A 19,393-nucleotide genomic window follows, 5' to 3' on the forward strand; every position below is an offset into this window, starting at 1 on the left:
TTAAACCCTAGTCTTCTTTTCTCTGTCAGATTTCTTTCTTGAAAATGACTCCACCTGTTTATCTTCCATCATTTGTTTCCGTAGTTTCCTTTGTTCAGCGAGCTTTGCAATTTTTTCAGCCCTCTCCCTCGCAACCATTTCAGCTCTTAGCTTCACACGTACTTTTGTCCTTTCTTTCTCTTCTTTGAGTTTTACTTGTTGGGTCATGAAATCTGCTTTCATTTTCTCAAAGTCATCCCATTCTAATTCCTCTTGGTCATCAGTTCCTATTTTTGCTGCTTCAGCAATAGTTCTTGCCCACAATGTGTAGCATTGGGCTTGTAGTCGTTTAATTTTTCGACGCTCTTCCCATATCTTTTTTAGGGAAGAACTAATCCTAGATTTGCTCTGGTCACTACACAAAAGTAATTAATATTCATGAAGATGAAAGTGCCATTGAGATATCTATTCACAGCAATCTTATATGAATCATAGGTTGGAGTAAGATTTAACACAATGACTTTTGCAAACTGAAACAAATTACCTGTGCCTATGATGGAATTGAGACATCTTCTTCCGGACCTGAAGCCACACAAACAAATTATTAAACTTTAAGCGAGTATTGAGCATCACCAACCAACAAACATAATATTATTTACTTAGAATGCACGAGATTGTTTTACATGCCATCACCTTGGGGTTGCTTAAGGCCTCCAATGTTTTTTTCTTAATGCATTCACGAGTCTCTACAATCCACACAACATATAATGTTAGTATCAGCAAGGTCAAATTCGGATCACAATGGATGGGTAAAAATGGATATATGGCAGTACGCCATCATTATAACAAAGATACTAGGGAGAAACTAAAAAGTAAATGTCACCTTCACTGTGTTTCTTTCCTTTGTTCCAAGGTATCCTGCCTCTGTTTGCTGCGCCAATCTTCAGTCTTCTCTGGATTTCTTTATGGGAGACACCTTGAGCACTTTCACAATTAGTGGAACCTTTCTCATACTTCACACTGGATACAGAAGTCTGAAATCCAAGGCTGGCGGGTTTCTTGTCTTCACAATGCTCACTTATTTTCTTGCCTCTTCCCAATCATTCATTAACTAATCTCCTAATAATATAGGGAGAGTACTAGGAGTGGAGGTTGAAGATAAAGAAGCTTGAACAGAGGGTAAGGAAAAAATATAGAAGGGTGAGTCATGTGTAGATAATGGACATTCTCCCTGGAAAGACATAAGAAAGTTGGGGTCAGAGGCGTCGCCTGGTACAGAAGTAGTTTCCTGAATTTGAGTAGATTACGGAGTGGAAAGGGTCGGATAAAGGGCAGAGAATGTTGGTTCAGGAGATTGCCCTCCCATGCCCCCTTGGGCAGGATCTTCTTGTGTGGAAGGTGTTTTCCTCTGGGAAGAAGGGGTCAAGGTAAGTTTTTGCCTTTTCAATTTCTTCTTAGTAGTTACCTCCTCTTCCAAGGGAATAGTCTCGGGTAAGGGAGGTAAATTAGATGGTGGTTCTCCAGAAGTAGTTGTTGCACTAGAAGGGGCTGTCTGATTGCCAAAAGCTTTGCCAGAACACTTTGTGGCATGCCCTACTCGACTTAAAGTTTTTGCTCTTTAGTAAGAAATTCTTCGTCCTCTAGAATAATTGCCTTGTCAACTAAGGCCTCAAAAATAACATCCACTGTATAAAATAAAAAATATTTTATTTAGTTATAAGATAATGGATAATGAGTTATAACTTACTTAAGGAACTAGACAGGCTCTTTTGAATGAGGCTTAAGTGAAACAAATGTAGGAGATCTTCATGCAACCATTTGTGAATGAAAAAGTGATGATCGACCAATTTATTGGAATAAGTAAGAGAAGTAGGATCATGTTTGAGCATGTTCAGATCAGGAAGAGGGGAAAAAAGGGATTGCCATTTGGTAGACCAAGGGGCAGGCTCGGGCAGTCTCATGAAGAAAAGTGAGACTTCCAACCTTTATTGGAAGAAGACATTTCTTCAAAGAAGACCATCTTTGAACGAGATTGAAAAAGAAACACCCCGGATTCCGATTTCTTAGGAAAAGCAAATAGAAAAAGATTGATGAGGGTAATGCAAATGTCAAAAAGATGAAACAACATGTATAGCTCGCACATATAACGAAAAGCATTAGGGGGAAACTGTTGTAGGGGAATGTCGAAGTATTGACTCACCTCCGACATCAAGGAGGGAATAGGAAAATGAAGACCAACCATTAGTTGGTCCTTAAAAAAGGTAACGTGATTAGGAGGAGGGCAATGAGGATAAGCGTTTGTTGGTGCTGGAAGCATCCGACGATCGAACCTGAGTTTTGATAATGACAAAGGATTCAAAGTTAAGGTGTGTTGTGATCTAATGTGCTTGACTAAGTGTTTCAGGAAAGTCCTAACTGTGGTTAGGCAGGTGAAAACCCTAAGTCATAGGGGGTGGTAACCCTATGCGGAAAGTCTTGGTGGGTCGAGTGCTTCAGGCAAAAGTCCTAGGGGAGGGGGGTAACCCTAGGTGGAAAGTCCTGGTGTCACGAACCAGGTGAAAGACTGGACCAGCCGGGAAGCGGAAGTCCAGCAGAAAGTCCGAAAGCATCGAGCATCGAGCAAAAGTCCAGTCGATCTGGAGGATCGCACTGGCATCAGGTAAATCTCCTGAGTGGAGTAGGTGAGGACGCGTTCTCCGTGGAGGGAACAGTAGGCGTCGGGTCGACCTAGGGTTTCCGGTTGGAAATCCGAAGTCAGACCCGGACAGTCCGGAGACTGTCATTATAGTCTGTTATCATATTTACTGTTGTTTTGTGCTAACTTTGTTTTACAGGGTAAGTGTTTGACACTAACACTTTTGCAGGACCAAAGGAGCACAAGTTAACCTCGGATGAACAGTGTCCGAGGCGCCTCCATGGAGCTTGGAGGCACCTCGGGTGCAAGCCGAAGCCAGCTATCCAGAAGGGTTGGAGGCGCCTTGAAGGAAGCTTAAGGCGCCTTGGACTGGAGGCTGAAGGCGCCTTGGAGATCAGTGAAGGCGCCTTCAAGTGATAAGGTTCGACAAGTTCAGCTCTTATCTCCGCGGCTGATTCGGCTCACTCAAGGCGCCCTGGATGGGCTTTAAGGCGCCTTGAGCATGCTATAAAAGAAGGTCACCAGCAGCTCTTCAAAATATCAATCTTCGAGAGCTTTTTCTCCTGTGCGCTACTTACGTGACAACCTCAACGTGCTGTTTCAAGATCCCGACGACCCAGAGCACCATTTCTTTAGATTCTGTCGTTTGGTATATTTTTCTTATTGCACTAAATTGTATTAAGCTTGTAATATTTTCGATCTTATAGTTGTTGCCCACCGAAAGCGGTCAACGACCGCGGGCCTTCGAGTAGGAGTCGAGATAGACTCCGAACGAAGTAAATCCTCGTGTTCATTCTGCGTGTTTGTTACTTTTCTTTTCCGCTGCTTTACTCATACGATTTTACGATTCTGAGAAACGAACCGAGTGAAAGCCGCGAGCACTATTCACCCCCCCTCTAGCGTGTCTCGATCCAACAATTGGTATCAGAGCGTGATCGCGTTGATTTGATGTAACCACCAATCACGCAATTTTTTCGCGGTGTTTTAAATTTTTCGGAGTCAACTGAAATTAGTATTATTACTATATTCCAGTTTTTTTTCGTTCGTATCGATCTCACTCGAGGTTGGTGCAACACCACTCGAGTTAGTTCTTTTTCAATTCCTTACTCCCGCACTACTAATCCAAGACTTAGTCTTGGGACATATTTTTTATTTCTTTTGCATATTCTCTCAATGGCCCAACAAGAGAGTTTCAGCACCGTTCGTCCCCCCCTCTTCTCCGGAGAAGATTTCGGGTACTGGAAGGGACAAATGGAAACCTACCTGAAAATCCAATTCGAAACCCGGATGATAATCAAGACTGGTTTGGATTTTCCAACGGATAAAGACGGCAAGCCTACACCCTGCGAGAACTGGGAGCCATCTCTAATCAAGAAGGTGGAAGCCGACGCCAAAGCTACCTGCACCCTCCAGTATGGTCCTACCAAGGAGGAGCTCAACAGAGTCGGTCCATTTTCAACCGCAAAGGAGCTGTGGGAGAAACTGATAGAACTCCACGAGGGCACCTCCGACACCAAGGTAAGTAAAAGAGATATTTTACTTAATAAACTATATAATCTGAAAATGCAGGAAGGTGAGACGGCAAGTTCTCTACACGTAAAAATTCAAGACATCCTCAACTCTCTCCACGAAATAGGGCAAAAGGTAGAGAATCGGGATGTCATAAGGTACGCACTAAATTCGTTTCCAAGGAGCACATTGTGGGCATCAATGGTAGATGCCTACAAAGTCTCCAAAGATTTATCTTCAATAAAATTAGATGAATTATTCTATGAGTTTGAATTACATGAGCAGACTAATGCACAACCAACCGAGAAGGGGGTTGCTTTGGTTGCAGGTACCAATCGAACACGCGAACCGAGATCACGACAAAGAACTGAACCAGAGTTAGAAGAAGATACCGACGATGAACTCGATCAGACGAGTTTACTCGCACTGATGGCCCGGGACCAGATCGACGAATCCGAGAGCGAGACCGAGTTGGAGGCCGAGTCCGAGTGAAGCCATGGATCCGTATCCGTTTCCGAAGGGCCTAATCCCTCTGTAAGTATCCCTCGCCTTAATAATCTAGTTAATTACTTATTGCGAAAATTAACTAAGTCAAACCTTAGAGTTTAGTCACTTCTAAAGGAAGTAACTGTCCTTAAAGAAGTGACTGACTCCAAATCTTTGACTGAACCAGTTCAGACTGGAAACTCAATTCAAGTTCAAAAACTTGAAGAAGAGAACTCCAGTCTGAAAACTCAAGTCAAGGATCTGGAGAAAACACTAGAACGGTTTTCCTTAGGTTCCAAGAATCTTGACCTAATTCTTGGGACACAAAGAGCCGTTTATAATAGAATTGGTCTAGGATTTAAACTAAAAAGAAAATATAAATCTTATTTATCTCTTGTACAAAAATCAAATAGAAAAACAGTCCAAGCATGGGTCCCCAAGTCCAAATTGATTAATCAAGTTGGACTTGGTCAATATTGGATCCCGAAGGATCAAATACACTACCTCGATAGACTATATCGAGGCTATGATCCAGGGGGAGCAAAAAGAAAAACAATAGTAATAAAATGAACATAATTTCAAAATTTAAAATTCAAAATTCAATTAAAAATTTGAAAATAAATAAAATTCGAAATTAAATTCAAAATTCAATTTAAAATTCGAAAATAAATAAAATTTGAAATTACATTCAAAATTCAATTTAAAATTTGAAAATAAATAAAATTCGAAATTAAATTCAAAATTCAAAATTCAACTTAAAATTCAAAAATAAATAAAATTTGAAAATAAATAAAATTCGAAATTAAATTCAAAATTCAAAATTCAATTAAAGATTCGGAATTAAATTAAACTCAAAATTCAAAATTAATTCAAAATTTCAATTTCAGTCAAATAAAAAATAGAAGGAGGATTCAGAATAGTTGGCACCCACAACTAAACTACTTGACTGGGTAACCAAATTTAATCTACCCGAAATGGGTAAACAAGAGTAGACTACCTGGCAGGGTAATTAAAGTTAGATAAATGAGCTAGGTTTAACTTGACCCACGGTACTGGTGAAGTTTTTGGATGATAGTACGTTAGGGAACCTTGGGCATCGCATGTCTAGGAAGATATGACTTCGACCTGGTGCATTTGGCCAAGTGGAACTGACCGATGCTACCCTTAAATGGATCCTAACCAGTTAGACCAAGGTTTAGTATTAAGTTCAATGGGTAGGACTATTTGAAAAACCTCGAAGGCATGGTTACTTTAATGAGTTCCTTGTGACTCACCATAGCCCAGAAGTTTATTCAAAGAATGCTTATTTGTTGAACCCAAAGCTAAATCTGAATCTAACACAAAGTTAAACATAATCCTAAAATTGAACCTCAATTCATCTCACAAAAATTATAAGATTCCCTGATTGAAAATTTAGATCGGGTGAGATGACTAAGGAATTTAAAATTCAAATTCAAAATTAAACTCATAACTATAATTAATTCAAATTCTATAATCAATTAATCAATTTCAAAATCATTTTAAAAAATCTTTTAAAAACTTAATTTCAAAATTATTTGAAAAATCTTTTAAAAATTATTTTTCTTTTAAAAATTGAATTTCAAAATTATTTGAAAAATATTTTAAAAATCATTTTAAAAATCTTTTAAAACCTAATTTCAAAACTCCTTTAAAAATATTTCAAAATTATTTTAAAAATCTTTTCAAATTATTTTAAAATTATTTTAAAACTAAAGTTCAAAACTCCTTTAAAAATATTTCAAAATTATTTTTAAAATCTTTTCAAAATATTTTAAAATTATTTTAAAATTATTTTAAAATTATTTTAAAAATCTTTTAAAACCTAATTTCAAAACTCCTTTAAAAATATTTCAAAATTATTTTAAAAATCTTTTCAAAATCTTTTCAAAATATTTTAAAATTATTTTAAAAATATTTTAAAACTTAATTTGAAAACTCCTTTAAAATTAATTTCAAAATCTTTTAAAATCTTTTAAAAAACAATTTCAAAATTACTTAAAAGTTATTTTTCAAATTTAACTTAAAATTGTGTTTCAAAATCGACTTAAAATTCTTTTCAAAATTAATTAAATTAAAATTACTTTCAAAATTAAATTATTTTCTTTTAAACTTAATTAACTTAAAATTATTTTCACGATGAATTAACATAAAGAACTTTTATTCAACCATCTCACAATCACTCATAGGATTAACTGATTGTCAACTTAGATTGGGTGAGGTGGAAAACTAGGCAGCCTTCTTCAATTGAGCTATCTATCAATCCATTAAAAAGAAACCAATTCAACTACTTTATGTGTAGGAATTGGATCATTGGATGTTGGATAGTGGATGCTCCAGACATATGACTGTAGATAGATTGAAGTTTACTAAACTCAAACTAAAGAACCTAGGATCAGTTGCATTCGGCAACAACGGTAAACTTAAGGTAATCGGAAAAGGTAATATTGAACTTAGTTCCGATTTTATTATTCGAAAAGTTCTACTAGTTGAAAATTTCAATTTTAATCTTCTAAGTATAAGTCAATTGTGTGATAGTGGATACTTAGCTACCTTTGACAAATCTAGGTGTGTAGTTAAAAATATTGAAAACCCTGAAATCACTCTTAAGGGGCTTAGGAAAAATAACATCTACACAATTGACCTATCCACATCCTCTACAAAGTGTTTTCTAACACAACAAGAGGAAATTGATCTATGGCACAGAAGATTGTGCCACACTCACATTAGACTCATTTCAAAAATGAGTCAAAATGGTCTAGTTAGAGGTTTACCCAAACTAAAATTTATTGAAAACTCAATCTGTAATGCTTGTCAACAAGGAAAATAAACCAAGTCAACCCACAAATCAACTAATCTAGATAGAACCAACTCAAGTCACTAAGCAAGAACCAGTATTGCTTAGTTATAATTGATGACTATTCTAGGTTCACTTGGGTAAAATTTCTAAAAATGAAAGATGAAACCTTTGAAGTATTTAGTAATTTTTGCAATTTAATAGAAAATGAAAAAAATACTAAAATTAAAAGAATAAGAAGTGATCACGGGAGGGGGGGGGGAATTTGAAAATCATAGGTTTACCCAATTCTGTAGAATCAATGGGTATAAACATGAATATTCTTGCCCTAGGACCCCCCAACAAAACGGCCTAGTAGAACGTAAAAACCGAACCCTACAAGAAGCCGCTAGGACTATGTTAAATGAATATAATTTAAATCATCAATTTTGGGTTGAAGCAGTAAATACTGCAAACTATATCCAAAACCGAATTCTAATTAACAAATTTCACAATAAAACCTCTTATAAAATATATTATAATAAAATTCCTAACTTAAACTATTTAAAAGTTTTCGGGTGTAAAGTTCACATTTTAAACACTAAAGATTACTTAGGAAAATTTACACCTAAATCAAACCAAGGAATCTTATTAGGGTACTCTACAACAAGTAGGGCATATAGAGTCTATAATCAAAATACCCTAAAAGTTGAAGAAACAACTAATGTAATATTTGATGAAGAAAATAATCTACCAAATATGGATGAAAGTATTGACATTAATCCAAAAACTGATGAAGATGATGAAATTCATCCCAACACTAATAAACCAGAGAAACCGATTTCTGACCCAAATATAAGACCAACAAGAGCAAGTACCTCTCACCCATCTGACCAAATTTTGGGTGATCCAAACCTAGGAGTCAGAACCAGATCCTCATATAGGAACCTAAGTTAGATTGCGCTTATTTCAAAGATTGAGCCTAAGACTATAGAAGAGGCCCTACCCGACCCAGACTGGATCATTGCTATGCAGGAAGAGCTAGCACAATTCGAAAGAAACCAAGTCTGGGAACTTGTACCTAAACCCATAGATAAGTCCATAATTGACACCAAATGGGTATTTAGGAACAAATTGGATGATCAGGGTGAAATAGTTAGAAACAAGGCCAGACTAGTAGCCAAAGGTTTTAGTCAGGTTGAAGGTTTAGATTATGACGAAACCTATGCACCAGTAGCTAGACTCAAATCCATTAGGATGCTGCTAGCTTATGCAACACATAAAGGGTTTAAATTGTACCAAATGGATATAAAATCTACATTCCTAAATGGGTTCATTAAAGAAGAGGTCTATGTAAACCAACCTCCAAGATTCGAGGACTTAGACTACCCTAATCATGTATTTAAATTGAAAAAGGTCTTATATGGACTTAAACAAGCTCCTAGAGCATGGTATGAATGACTATCTAATTACTTAACATCCAAAGGCTTTAACCAAGGTCACATAGATCCAACTCTATTTGTAAAAACTATAGAAAAAGACATCTTTATAGCCCAAATCTATGTTGATGATATAATTTTCGGCTCAACCAACTCTAAATTTCTAAAAGAATTCGTTAAAGTAATGGAAAATGAGTTTGAAATGAGTATGGTTGGAGAACTAAATTTCTTCTTAGGTCTACAAATTAAACAAACAAAAGATGGAATCTACATTTACCAAACTAAATATGCTAAAGAACTAATTAAAAAATTTGGCATGGAAAACTCAAAAATCATAAATACCCCAATGGCCACTAACATCAACATTGACTCGGACCCAGAAGGAAAATCAGTAGACCCAAAGTACTATAGAAGTATAATAGGAAGCCTACTCTACCTAACTGCAAGTCGACCAGATATAATATTTGCAGTTGGTATGTGCACAAGATACCAATCTTGTGCAAAAGAATCACATTTAACATATGTTAAAAGAATACTTAGATATATAAAAGACACCCTCAATATAGGACTTTGATACCCTATAACTAGCACCTTTGACCTGTTTGGCTATTCTGACTCAGACTATGCCGGGTGCAAATTAGACAGAAAAAGTACAAGTGGTAGTTGCCAAATCCTAGGTCAGTGCCTAGTAAGTTGGTCAAGCAGAAAGTAACATTGTGTTGCTCTGTCAACCACTGAAGCTGAATACATAGCCCTAGGAGAGTGTGCCTCTCAACTTTTATGGATGATGCATACCTTAAAAGACTATCAATTAGAATACAAAAATATAAAAATCTTAATTGAGAATATAAGCTCAGTTAATCTAACTAAAAATCCAATTCACAACTTTAGGACTAAACACATAGAGGTAAAATACCACTTTGTAAGGGATCATGTAGCTAAAGGTGAACTTGCACTCAACTATGTTGAGTCCAAATCAAACCTAGCTGACATTTTCACAAAATCCTTACCTGAACTTGAGTTCAGTGCACTTAGAAGACAAATAGGGATGTGTTGGGTAGAATAGATATTAATTTTCAAAATTTATTGTCTTACTTCAAAACTCATTCTCTTATTCTTTTCAAAATCTAGGAAAAATTATGGTTTTAAAATCCCATTTTCTTAGAATTTTCAAAAAGTGGACTTAGTTTAGGCTCTACCCTAGAAATCCCGTTCCCCTAGATTTAAGCCAGAGCATCTCACAAACACCTAGGTATACCTTGCTCGTGTTTGAAAAACATAGAATGGTGTGAGATGCATAGGGTACAGCCTGGACTCAAGAATGCTTATTTCTGTGCATCAATATGAGTCTGGACATTAAATACTTTATTAACAGTAATCAAGTCAAGTCTTCCAGCCTTAGTCAAATCTAACTGGACTAAATGACTTAATTTGACTAACCAGGTGAAAGCTGCTGCCCTCTAAGCAATCAGCAAGTAGCTAAAGGTTAGACAGTTGGTGAAGGAAATAGAAATATTAATCTTAAGCATGCTTGTACTTTAGGGCTCTGATACCTGATCAAAACAAATTAATTTGATTGCTATTTAACTTGACCCATGCTTGGACTTAAGGACCAATTGAATAAATAAACCTAAATTAAATTTTTAGCTAGTCCCTCTTCGCCCAAAAATTAACAAATTCTTCAAATATAAGTATTGTTTTATTCAAATTAAGCTAAGTCTCTTTTTAACTTAAGCTATATTTTCAAAATTCAATAGTTGCAAAAGGCTTAGCTAAGTAACTTTATAAAATTCTTGCTAAAGATATTTTTCCTAAGTTACCCTTCAGATTCATTCTTTACTTCGCCAAAAGTATTAAAATTTATAGTTTTGCGAAATTTTAACTCATTGATTTCAAAAGTTTAGGTCAAAGAGAAAAATTGAAAATTGACTTATTTTTTGATAAATGACAAAGGGGGAGAGTAGGAAATTCAAAGTAAAAATCAAAATCTATCTAATTCAAAAGTAAAAGGAAGCTCTGTATTAAAGGGGAGCTTCACAAAGTTTAAGTGTTATCTTAAGTTATGCTTTTATTTGAATCTATATACTTAAGCTTGCTCACTTAAAACCTTTTAATATTTATGCATTTGTTTTAACTTAACTTTGAATTCGGGTTGCCATAATAAAAAAGGGGGAGATAGTTGGTGCGGGAAGCATCCGACGATCGAACCTGAGTTTTGATAATGGCAAAGGATTCAAAGTTAAGGTGTGTTGTGATCTAATGTGCTTGACTAAGTGTTTCAGGAAAGTCCTAACTGTGGTTAGGCAGGTGAAAACCCTAGGGGGTGGTAACCCTGGGTCATAGGGGGTGGTAACCCTATGCGAAAAGTCTTGGTGGGTCGAGTGCTTCAAGCAAAAGTCCTAAGGGGGGGGGGGGTAACCCTAGGTGGAAAGTCTTGGTGTCGCGAACCAGGTGAAAGACTGGACCAGCCGGGAAGCGAAAGTCCAGCAGAAAGTCCGGAAGCATCGAGCACCGAGCAAAAGTCCAGTCGATCTGAAGGATCGCACTGGCATCAAGTAAATCTCCTGAGTGGAGTAGGTGAGGACGCGTTCTCCGTGGAGGGAACAGTAGGCGTCGGGTCGACCTAGGGTTTCCGGTTGGAAATCCGAAGTCAGACCCGGATAGTCTGGAGACTGTCATTATATTCTGTTATCATATTTACTGTTGTTTTGTGCTAACTTTGTTTTGCAGGGTAAGTGTTTGGGACTAACACTTTTGTAGGACAAAAGGAGCACAAGTTAACCTCGGATGAATAGTGTCCGAGGCACTTCCATGGAGCTTGGAGGCGCCTCGGGTGCAAGCCGAAGCCAGCTGTCCAGAAGGGTTGGAGGCACCTTGAAGGAAGCTCAAGGCACCTTGGATTGGAGGCTGAAGGCGCCTTGGAGATCAGTGAAGGCGCCTTCAAGTGATAAGGTTCGACAAGTTCAGCTCTTATCTCCGCGGCTGATTCGGCTCACTCAAGGCGCCCTGGATGGGCTTTAAGGCGCCTTGAGCATGCTATAAAAGAAGGTCACGAGCAACTCTTCAAAATATCAATCTTCGAGAGCTCTTTCTCCTGTGCGCTGCTTACGTGACAACCTCAACGTGCTGTTTCAAGATCCTGACGACCCAGAGCGCCATTTCTTTAGATTCTGTCGTTCGGTATATTTTTCTTATTGCACTAAATTGTATTAAGCTTGTAATATTTTCGATCTTATAGTTGTCGCCCACCGAAAGCGGTCAACGACCGCGGGCCTTCGAGTAGGAGTCGAGATAGACTCCGAACGAAGTAAATCCTTGTGTTCATTCTACATGTTTGTTACTTTTCTTTTCTGCCGCTTTACTTGTACGATTTTACGATTCCGAGAAACGAACCGAGTGAAAGCCGCGAGCACTATTCAACCCCCCCTCTAGCGCGTCTCGTTCCAACAGCGTTGGGCTCAGGAATGATAATACAATAATCTTTAGGGATTTCGTACCGAAGGCGGAGGGCGGCTCTATCAGAGTTATCAAAATCCGAGCAAGTATGAGTGTACTAGGGGGAAAATGATTCTTCTTCCATGAGAAAACACAAGAATAAGGATAGGATGGGTTACTTACTGGAATCCTGGAAAGAAGTAGTAAAAAGAAGTGTGAAGAAGCAAGGAAATGCAAAGGGTTGCAAAGAAAAGAAATCGTAGGAGAAGGAGATTGAGGAACATAAAGGGCAAAGTGTTAAGAATGATGGTTGTTTAGGGTTTTTATCTGGTACAATTCAACGACAACCGTTCGATTAAAATGGCAAGAAGGAGGAGGAGCGTTGATGTACATGGAAGAAGGTGTTGTTGATTCATGAGGTAGAGCATGCCATCGCAGTTCATGAAGTGAAGAAACTCAGAAAAGATTGCAGAAAATGAGTGGCGATGCCACATGGCGTTTACCCATAAATGGGTATTTATCAGAAACGTGACGTCCTTAATACTTCTTCCTTATAAAATAGTCAGTTATCAATAAATGGTCTTTGGAAAAGTCACTAAGTGTATAAATACGAGTCTAAGCACGAATGGTGGAATAACCTTAGTAATAAGGTGAGCAAAAGAAGATAAGACTTAGGTCTAGTCAGTCACTTACATCTCCTTTGACTAGACTTGAAGGGGAGGCTAGTAATATGAGTTATGGTTAGTGGGTTCAGGAGATGATGTGGAGGGCAATTCAAGATGAGGTGGTGGTCAATGTGGAGAAAGAGTGATATTCGTTATTTGGTTTTGTTGATTGCTTGGCCTCGGAGTCCCTAAATCTCGTCCGTGTAGCTCCGAAGTAGAACACTTGTATAGGGCCGACCCATTGTAAGCTTGGTAAAATATAAGAATTCTAAGGTTTTATGAGGAAAAAGAGAAATAAGGCGCTTGGTCAGTTAATGGTCGGACAGACTTAGAAGAATTCGGTCGGGTGAAGCTCGACCGAATGTAAGACTTTCTTTGGGTGCTCAACCGAGCAAAAGCCTGAGCGGGCCTAAAGGTAATTAACCTTCTAAAACTCTTAACATACGTTCGATCGGATAAAAGCTGAACAGATATAATGTTCTCTGTGAACACCCGGCCTGACAAAGTCTGAACGAACCCAGAGATACTTAACCTTATATATAGAGATCTCGATACACGTTCGGTCGAATAAAAGCTGAGCGGATATAAGGTTCTCTATGAACACTTGGCCGGGCAAATCCCGAATGGACCCAGAGCTACTTAACATTATATATAAAGATCTAGATACGCGTACGGTCGGATAAAGGCTGAACGGATATAAGATTCTCCGTGAACACCCGGCCGGGCAAAGCCTCGATGGACTCAAAGATACTTAACCTTATATATAGAGATTTCGATACACGTTCATTCGGATAAAGGCTGAATGGATACAAGGTTATTTGTGAACACCAGGTCGGGCAAAATCTGAATAGACCCAGAGATACTTAAGCTTATATATATAGCTCTCAATATGCGTTTGGCTGGGTAAAGGTTGAACGAACATAAGGTTCTCTGTGAACACCCGGCCGGGAAAGACCCGGGTGGACCCAGAGATACTTAACTATATATAGCTCTCGATATGCTTTCGGTCGGGTAAAAGCTGAGCAAACAGAAGGTTCTCTGTGGACACCCAGCCGGGCAAGGTCGGGCGAACCCAAAGATACTTAACCTTATATATATATAGCTCTCGATATATGTTCAACCGGGTAAAGGCTGAATGAATATAAGGTTGTCTATGAACATCCGGTCGGGAAAAGATCGGACAGACCCAGAGATACTTAACCTTAATAGAGTTCTCAATATGCGTTTGGTTGGATAAAGACTGAACGAACATAAGGTTCCTTGTGAACACCCGACAAGGCAATGTCCGGATGGACCCAGGGATACTTCACCTTCTATAGAGTTCTCAATACAAGTTCGGCCAGGTAAAGGCTAAATGAATATAAGGTTCTTTGTGAACACTTGGTCGGGCAATGTCCGGACGAGTAAAGGCTGAACGAATATAAAATTTTCTGTAAACACCCGGCCGGGCAAAGCCCGGGTGGACTTAATAATATTTCATCTCATAAAAATATTTATACATATACTATTGTTCAGATGAGGAAATATTAAAGGTCAGACAAAATATTATATGTCCTAGTAAAGGTCCTCATCTGAAGGTCAGACAATAGTATATTAAAGGCCCGCAATGTCCTTTGTATGACTCTCTGTATAGGCCTGGCCTATTAAAGGTCGAACGAGTTTAAATTACCTTAAGGTATAGTACCTCTAAAATATAGTTCCAACATACATGCTTTATTATATGACTCCTCAAGTGAACTTATGACATAATAAGGGCATTATATTAGTTTTTGAACAAGTTCTTGTAGTATTTAATGTTTGGTTGAGCAGATTAATACAATAATAAGTAGTGTGGCCAACTTGGTGGAGAGGCTGAGATGCATTCAGCAGACAAATAGCAGACAAAATTTTGACAGTCTGTCATAATTATTGAGGAATATTCCCTTGAAATTTCCTATGAACTAATTGATTTTCCATTAGTGAGTCAGTTACAATAGCGTTCTCCTTCAACAACTTTAGTAACGGTGCGAAGCATAAATGACAAACGAGGTATATCTGTGGGTAGAAAAAAGATTTATCGAAACTATCATGAAACACTTAGGTTGTACTTTCTTCCATCACCTAACAAACTCTAACAAATCGGGGACCACCTCACGATTGTGGAGGTTATGTGAGGTGGTATCAAAATGGGAATCCTCTCCGCTGGTAAGGTACGCAAACATTCACATATGAAGCCCTACTTTCTTGCACTTCCATTACTGTTCTTCTTCTACTTTGAAGAGAGGAGACTGACTTGACTGTCGGAGGGCCTAGCCAAGGATTCCCACCTCGGTATTAGGTCACTAACGCTTTATTAGCTCATTTGATTGTGCGTAGAATTGTTGAGGAGTTCCTTCAGATCTTGAGTAGTCCATTATTCTTTGATTAACCACCCATCAGAGCCAACGTGCCATCTCATAACCTTTAGACAGGATCAATGATTCCGATAGACTCCAAAAAATTTAAAAATAATACCATAAAAAAATTGCTTGAATGATGGTTTCACCGATTCGAAGTGGCCTTGCTCTGATACTAATTGTAGGATCGAAAGTGCTCGAAGGGGGGTGAATAACGCTCGTGGCTTTTTTCATGATTTTGAAAAACATTCGGAGTAAAACGTAGTAGAACAAATAAAGAAAATAAAAGCAATGCTGACACTTTTAGTTTTATTTGGTTCGGAGCCTTTGATAACTCATACTCTAAGGCCCACACTCATTGAGTGTTTACTTTGGGCAATTCATTATCAATCCGTTGAATTACAGAAACAAGTATAAGTACAATTGAATTAGAGATTAAATGCTATCAATAAAAGTTATACCGATGACTTAGAGAGTTAGAGTTTCAAGTTTAGGTCATCGGAGTAGCGTTACGGCTTTGTTAACTTATCTTTTGACCAGTACACAATAGATAGATCGTGAGAATTCATTGTTCTGAAGTACTGGTCGAGACCTCCTTTTATAGTCAAGTTGAACCTAATCCAATCCATTGATCTCAAGATCACTATTCATGACTTAACTTTTATCGGTTGACTAATCCACCCCGATTGGTCGACTGATCCTTCTGTATCAGTCGAACTTTCTATCCAGATGCTGTCGCTTTAGATTATATCTTTATTCGGTTGACCTATCCTGTCGTTCGATTAACTGATTCCGCTATCCTCGCTGGTTTATCTAGTTTGATCAACTCTTTGTTTATCCATCATTTAGTCGACTGAACCTCCCTGTTAGGTCAACCGATCCCTCAGTCAAAAGCTCATTGCGAGCTAAAATTTGATCTTTTTGCTTAGGGGTTCGGGCGACTGATCCGGACGTTCGATCGATCGAACAAAGCAAAATCCTAACCTGCAAAATGTTAGGTGACATTTGGTTTAGGGGTTTGGGAATGAGGGAATGTATTCATTCCCAAACCTTGTGTTTAGTTGATGGGAATAGAATTAAAATTTTGGAATGAAACCCAAAAACTTGGGTTTTGATGAAACCAACCTCCTTCCTTGGGGTTTGATGGGAATGAGAATGAGAATGAGAATGAGAATGAGAATTAAGTTTTGGACGAAAATGCCATTAATATATTTGTTCAATTTTTCTTTCATATTACTTTTTCTCTCTTTATTCTCTTTCATCATACTTTCTCTCTCCTCAATTTCTCCCATCATACACTCTCACTCCTCATTTCCTCTCATCACACTTTCTCTCTCTTTAATTTCTCTCCCATCATACTTTTTTCTCATTATACTTTCTCTGATCTCCTCATTCTCTCTTATCATGGTCTCTCTCTCTCCCATCACACTCTCTTTTATCATTTTTTTCTTATTATAGTTGCTCTCTCATCATGCGTTCTCTCTCCTCAATCTCTCCCACCACTCCCTCTCCTCATTTTCTCTCATTATATTCTCTCATCATATTCTCTCTCTTCATCCTCTCATCATCATACTTTCTCTTTCCTCATCCTCTCTCATCATACTTTCTCTCTCATCACACACTCTCTCATTTTTTTTTATCATCATACTTTCTCTCTCATAATACTTTCTCTCTCCTTAATTTCTCCCATCACACATTATTTGTCCTCATTTTCGCTCATCACACTTTCTATCTCTTCATTCTCTCCCATCATAATACTTTCTCTCTCATCACATGTTCTCTCCTCATCCTCTCTCATCATGCTCTCTCCCATCACATTCTCTTTTCTTATTTTCTCTTTCTTCATTCTTTCCTATCACATTCTGTCTCTCTAATCACACTTTTTCTTTCATCATTCTCCCTCATCATATTTTTCTCTCACATTCAACTTTCTCTCACATCTAATTTTTTTTCTTATTTTTCTCTAAGGGTAAAAAAGAAGATTTAGGTTCATTCCGATAGAAAATATTCAACTAACTAAATATTATTTTTAAGAGTGATACTCATGCTCATACCCATTCCCATTCCACAATACTATGATTTCTATTATCATTTCAATTCCTAGGAAAGAACTAAACGTCACCTTAGTCCTCTTTAGAATAAAAGGTAAACAATATATAAAGAATAATTTTGACAGCTTTCAAACTGTCCGGTCCTGACTTTGAGTTTTGCTGAAACTCTAGGCCGAAACGACACCTACTATTCCCTCTTTAGGGAACGAGTCCTCACCTACTTATCTTAGGAGAAATTACCTTTTGCTAGACCGGTCCTCCAGATCGTCTGAACTTCTACTTAGCGTCTGAAACATCAGGACTTTAATTATGTTGGACGTTCGATCTTCGACCTGTCTAATCTTCAACCTGGTGTCCGCTACCCCCAAGATTTTCACCTAGCATCCTCGACTCTAGGATTTTTCCCAATGTACTCAAACCGTCAAGACTTTGCCAGTCCCTCAGACCAGGATTTCATTGCCTAACTGTAGCTATGACTTTCCACCTGCCTAGCGTCAACTAGGACTTTCTTGCCTAACATTACTTAGGACTTTCCTGCACACTTAGTTATACTTGTTAGATCATAAGTTAAACTTAACTTTGAACTCCTGTATCATTATCAAAATAAAGATTTGATTGTCAGGTGCTCCCAACACCAACAAATACCTCTCCCTCCCTCTCCCTCTCCTTGCCACTGACCACAATAAGAGGGTCTCTTTTTATTGCCATGGGTCATCTAAAGGAAGAAGATCTTTGTTTTGCTTCTTCAATTCCTCTTCTTGATCCTTCTCCTTCACTCGTGGTTAATACCTTCTGTAGGCGAAGCTTGTTCTTTTGGAGCTGTCTTGAAGAGCTGTACGTGAATATGAATAGAGGTGAGGTTCGATAGCATCGCAAAAGTTGATGCCCTTCTCGTTACAGGTCATCCGTAAGATATACCCAAAGTAATTATTATTCGATTTCGTTTTATTTTATGATCTTATTTACGTGATTATCTTTTGTATGCGTGTAGTGTGTGTAATATAATAAATTAATTTATTTATCATTAAATCTTCCGCTGTGTTTATTTAAAAAATTTTTTTTAGTATATACCGATCGGACATATCCCAACACAATTCTCTGGATTTGTTGAAATCCACCCGAAGGTAAGTAGATATCAGGCCTACAAATCAGAATAGGTGGTTGTGGAGGAGGGTCGCTGCTAGTCGTGCAGCAACCATCGACTCATTGCCTCCCGTGAAACCTGGGATCTTTGCCTCCCCTGCGATACCTGGGATTTGGACCTTCTCTGAAGTCTCTACCACCGGCTCCTGCTGCACTATCGGAGGCATTGGCAATGGCAGTGATGGTGGCAGGGGATCATTTCATTTCTCTTGCTCGTACAAAATCGCCTCCGCCGGCTTTTTCTTCCTATACAGTTTCCAGTTCGCTTCTTGAACCATAAATTCAAAGTCAACGGTGGCTTTGCTAAGGAGCTCAACCTTGAGTTTCTCCGTCTGAAGGGAAGCGTCCTTCTTCTCCACCTCGAGCTACAGCTCGGAGTCCCTGATTGCATCGCCCATGGTGGCCTCGACGTCGACCACCTTAGCCTGGCAGAACCACTCTGCCTTCTTCACATCAAGTTGCGCATTGGCAGCCGCAACCTCCACCTTGCTGCCCTCCCCCTCATTTTGCATCGAGTATGCCTTGGTCTCTACATCAATCTTGGCGGCGTTCTACAGCGTCTGGCCGCCGACCTCCTTGGAATCCATCTCGCTTTTTGGAGAAAAAGCTTTATCATTCTGTTTTGACTTGTCAAAATTATTTGTTGGAGTATTTTCCTTTTCTAGGTAATTGGAAAGTGCTCCCATTGATATCTTACTTTTTGTTGATTTTGATAATTTATTTTTATCAGAAAAATTAGGAAATATATGTTTGTTTTCGTATTTAGGAGGTCGACCATCTATCTTCTTTTCACTATCAAATCCATGATCGACGTCCTCACCAATAGAATAATCTCCGAACAATGTTTGAGTATAACCAAAAAGAAAGAATTAACTTTTCATC

General features: G+C 38.2%; 1 protein-coding gene across 1 annotated transcript; it reads right to left on the reverse strand.

Annotated features, from left to right (window-relative positions):
- Positions 1–19,023, reverse strand: LOC121978374. The gene is made up of 5 exons (XM_042530728.1): positions 18,881–19,023; positions 863–1,071; positions 673–725; positions 524–561; positions 1–394 (listed from the first exon to the last, which is right to left on the reverse strand). Exons 1-5 carry the CDS (start codon positions 19,021–19,023, stop codon positions 1–3), a joined length of 837 nt encoding a protein of 278 aa, XP_042386662.1.
- Positions 19,024–19,393: the final 370 nt, after the last annotated feature.

The sequence above is a fragment of the Zingiber officinale genome, chromosome 4B, assembly GCF_018446385.1.
Source record: "Zingiber officinale cultivar Zhangliang chromosome 4B, Zo_v1.1, whole genome shotgun sequence".
In the NCBI taxonomy this organism is placed as follows: Eukaryota; Viridiplantae; Streptophyta; class Magnoliopsida; order Zingiberales; family Zingiberaceae; genus Zingiber; species Zingiber officinale.

What these genes read in the sequence shown, in the direction of transcription:
- LOC121978374 (XM_042530728.1), bottom strand. Translation starts at nt 19,023, where the DNA reads ATGCAAAATGAGGGGGAGGGCAGCAAGGTGGAGGTTGCGGCTGCCAAT. An exon ending in GCAATCAGGGACTCCGAGCT is followed by an intron (nt 1,072 to 18,880) that starts GTAGCTCGAGGT and finishes ATGATTGGGAAG; the next exon opens with AGGCAAGAAAATAAGTGAGC. An exon ending in AGGCCTTAAGCAACCCCAAG is followed by an intron (nt 562 to 672) that starts GTGATGGCATGT and finishes GTGTGGCTTCAG; the next exon opens with GTCCGGAAGAAGATGTCTCA.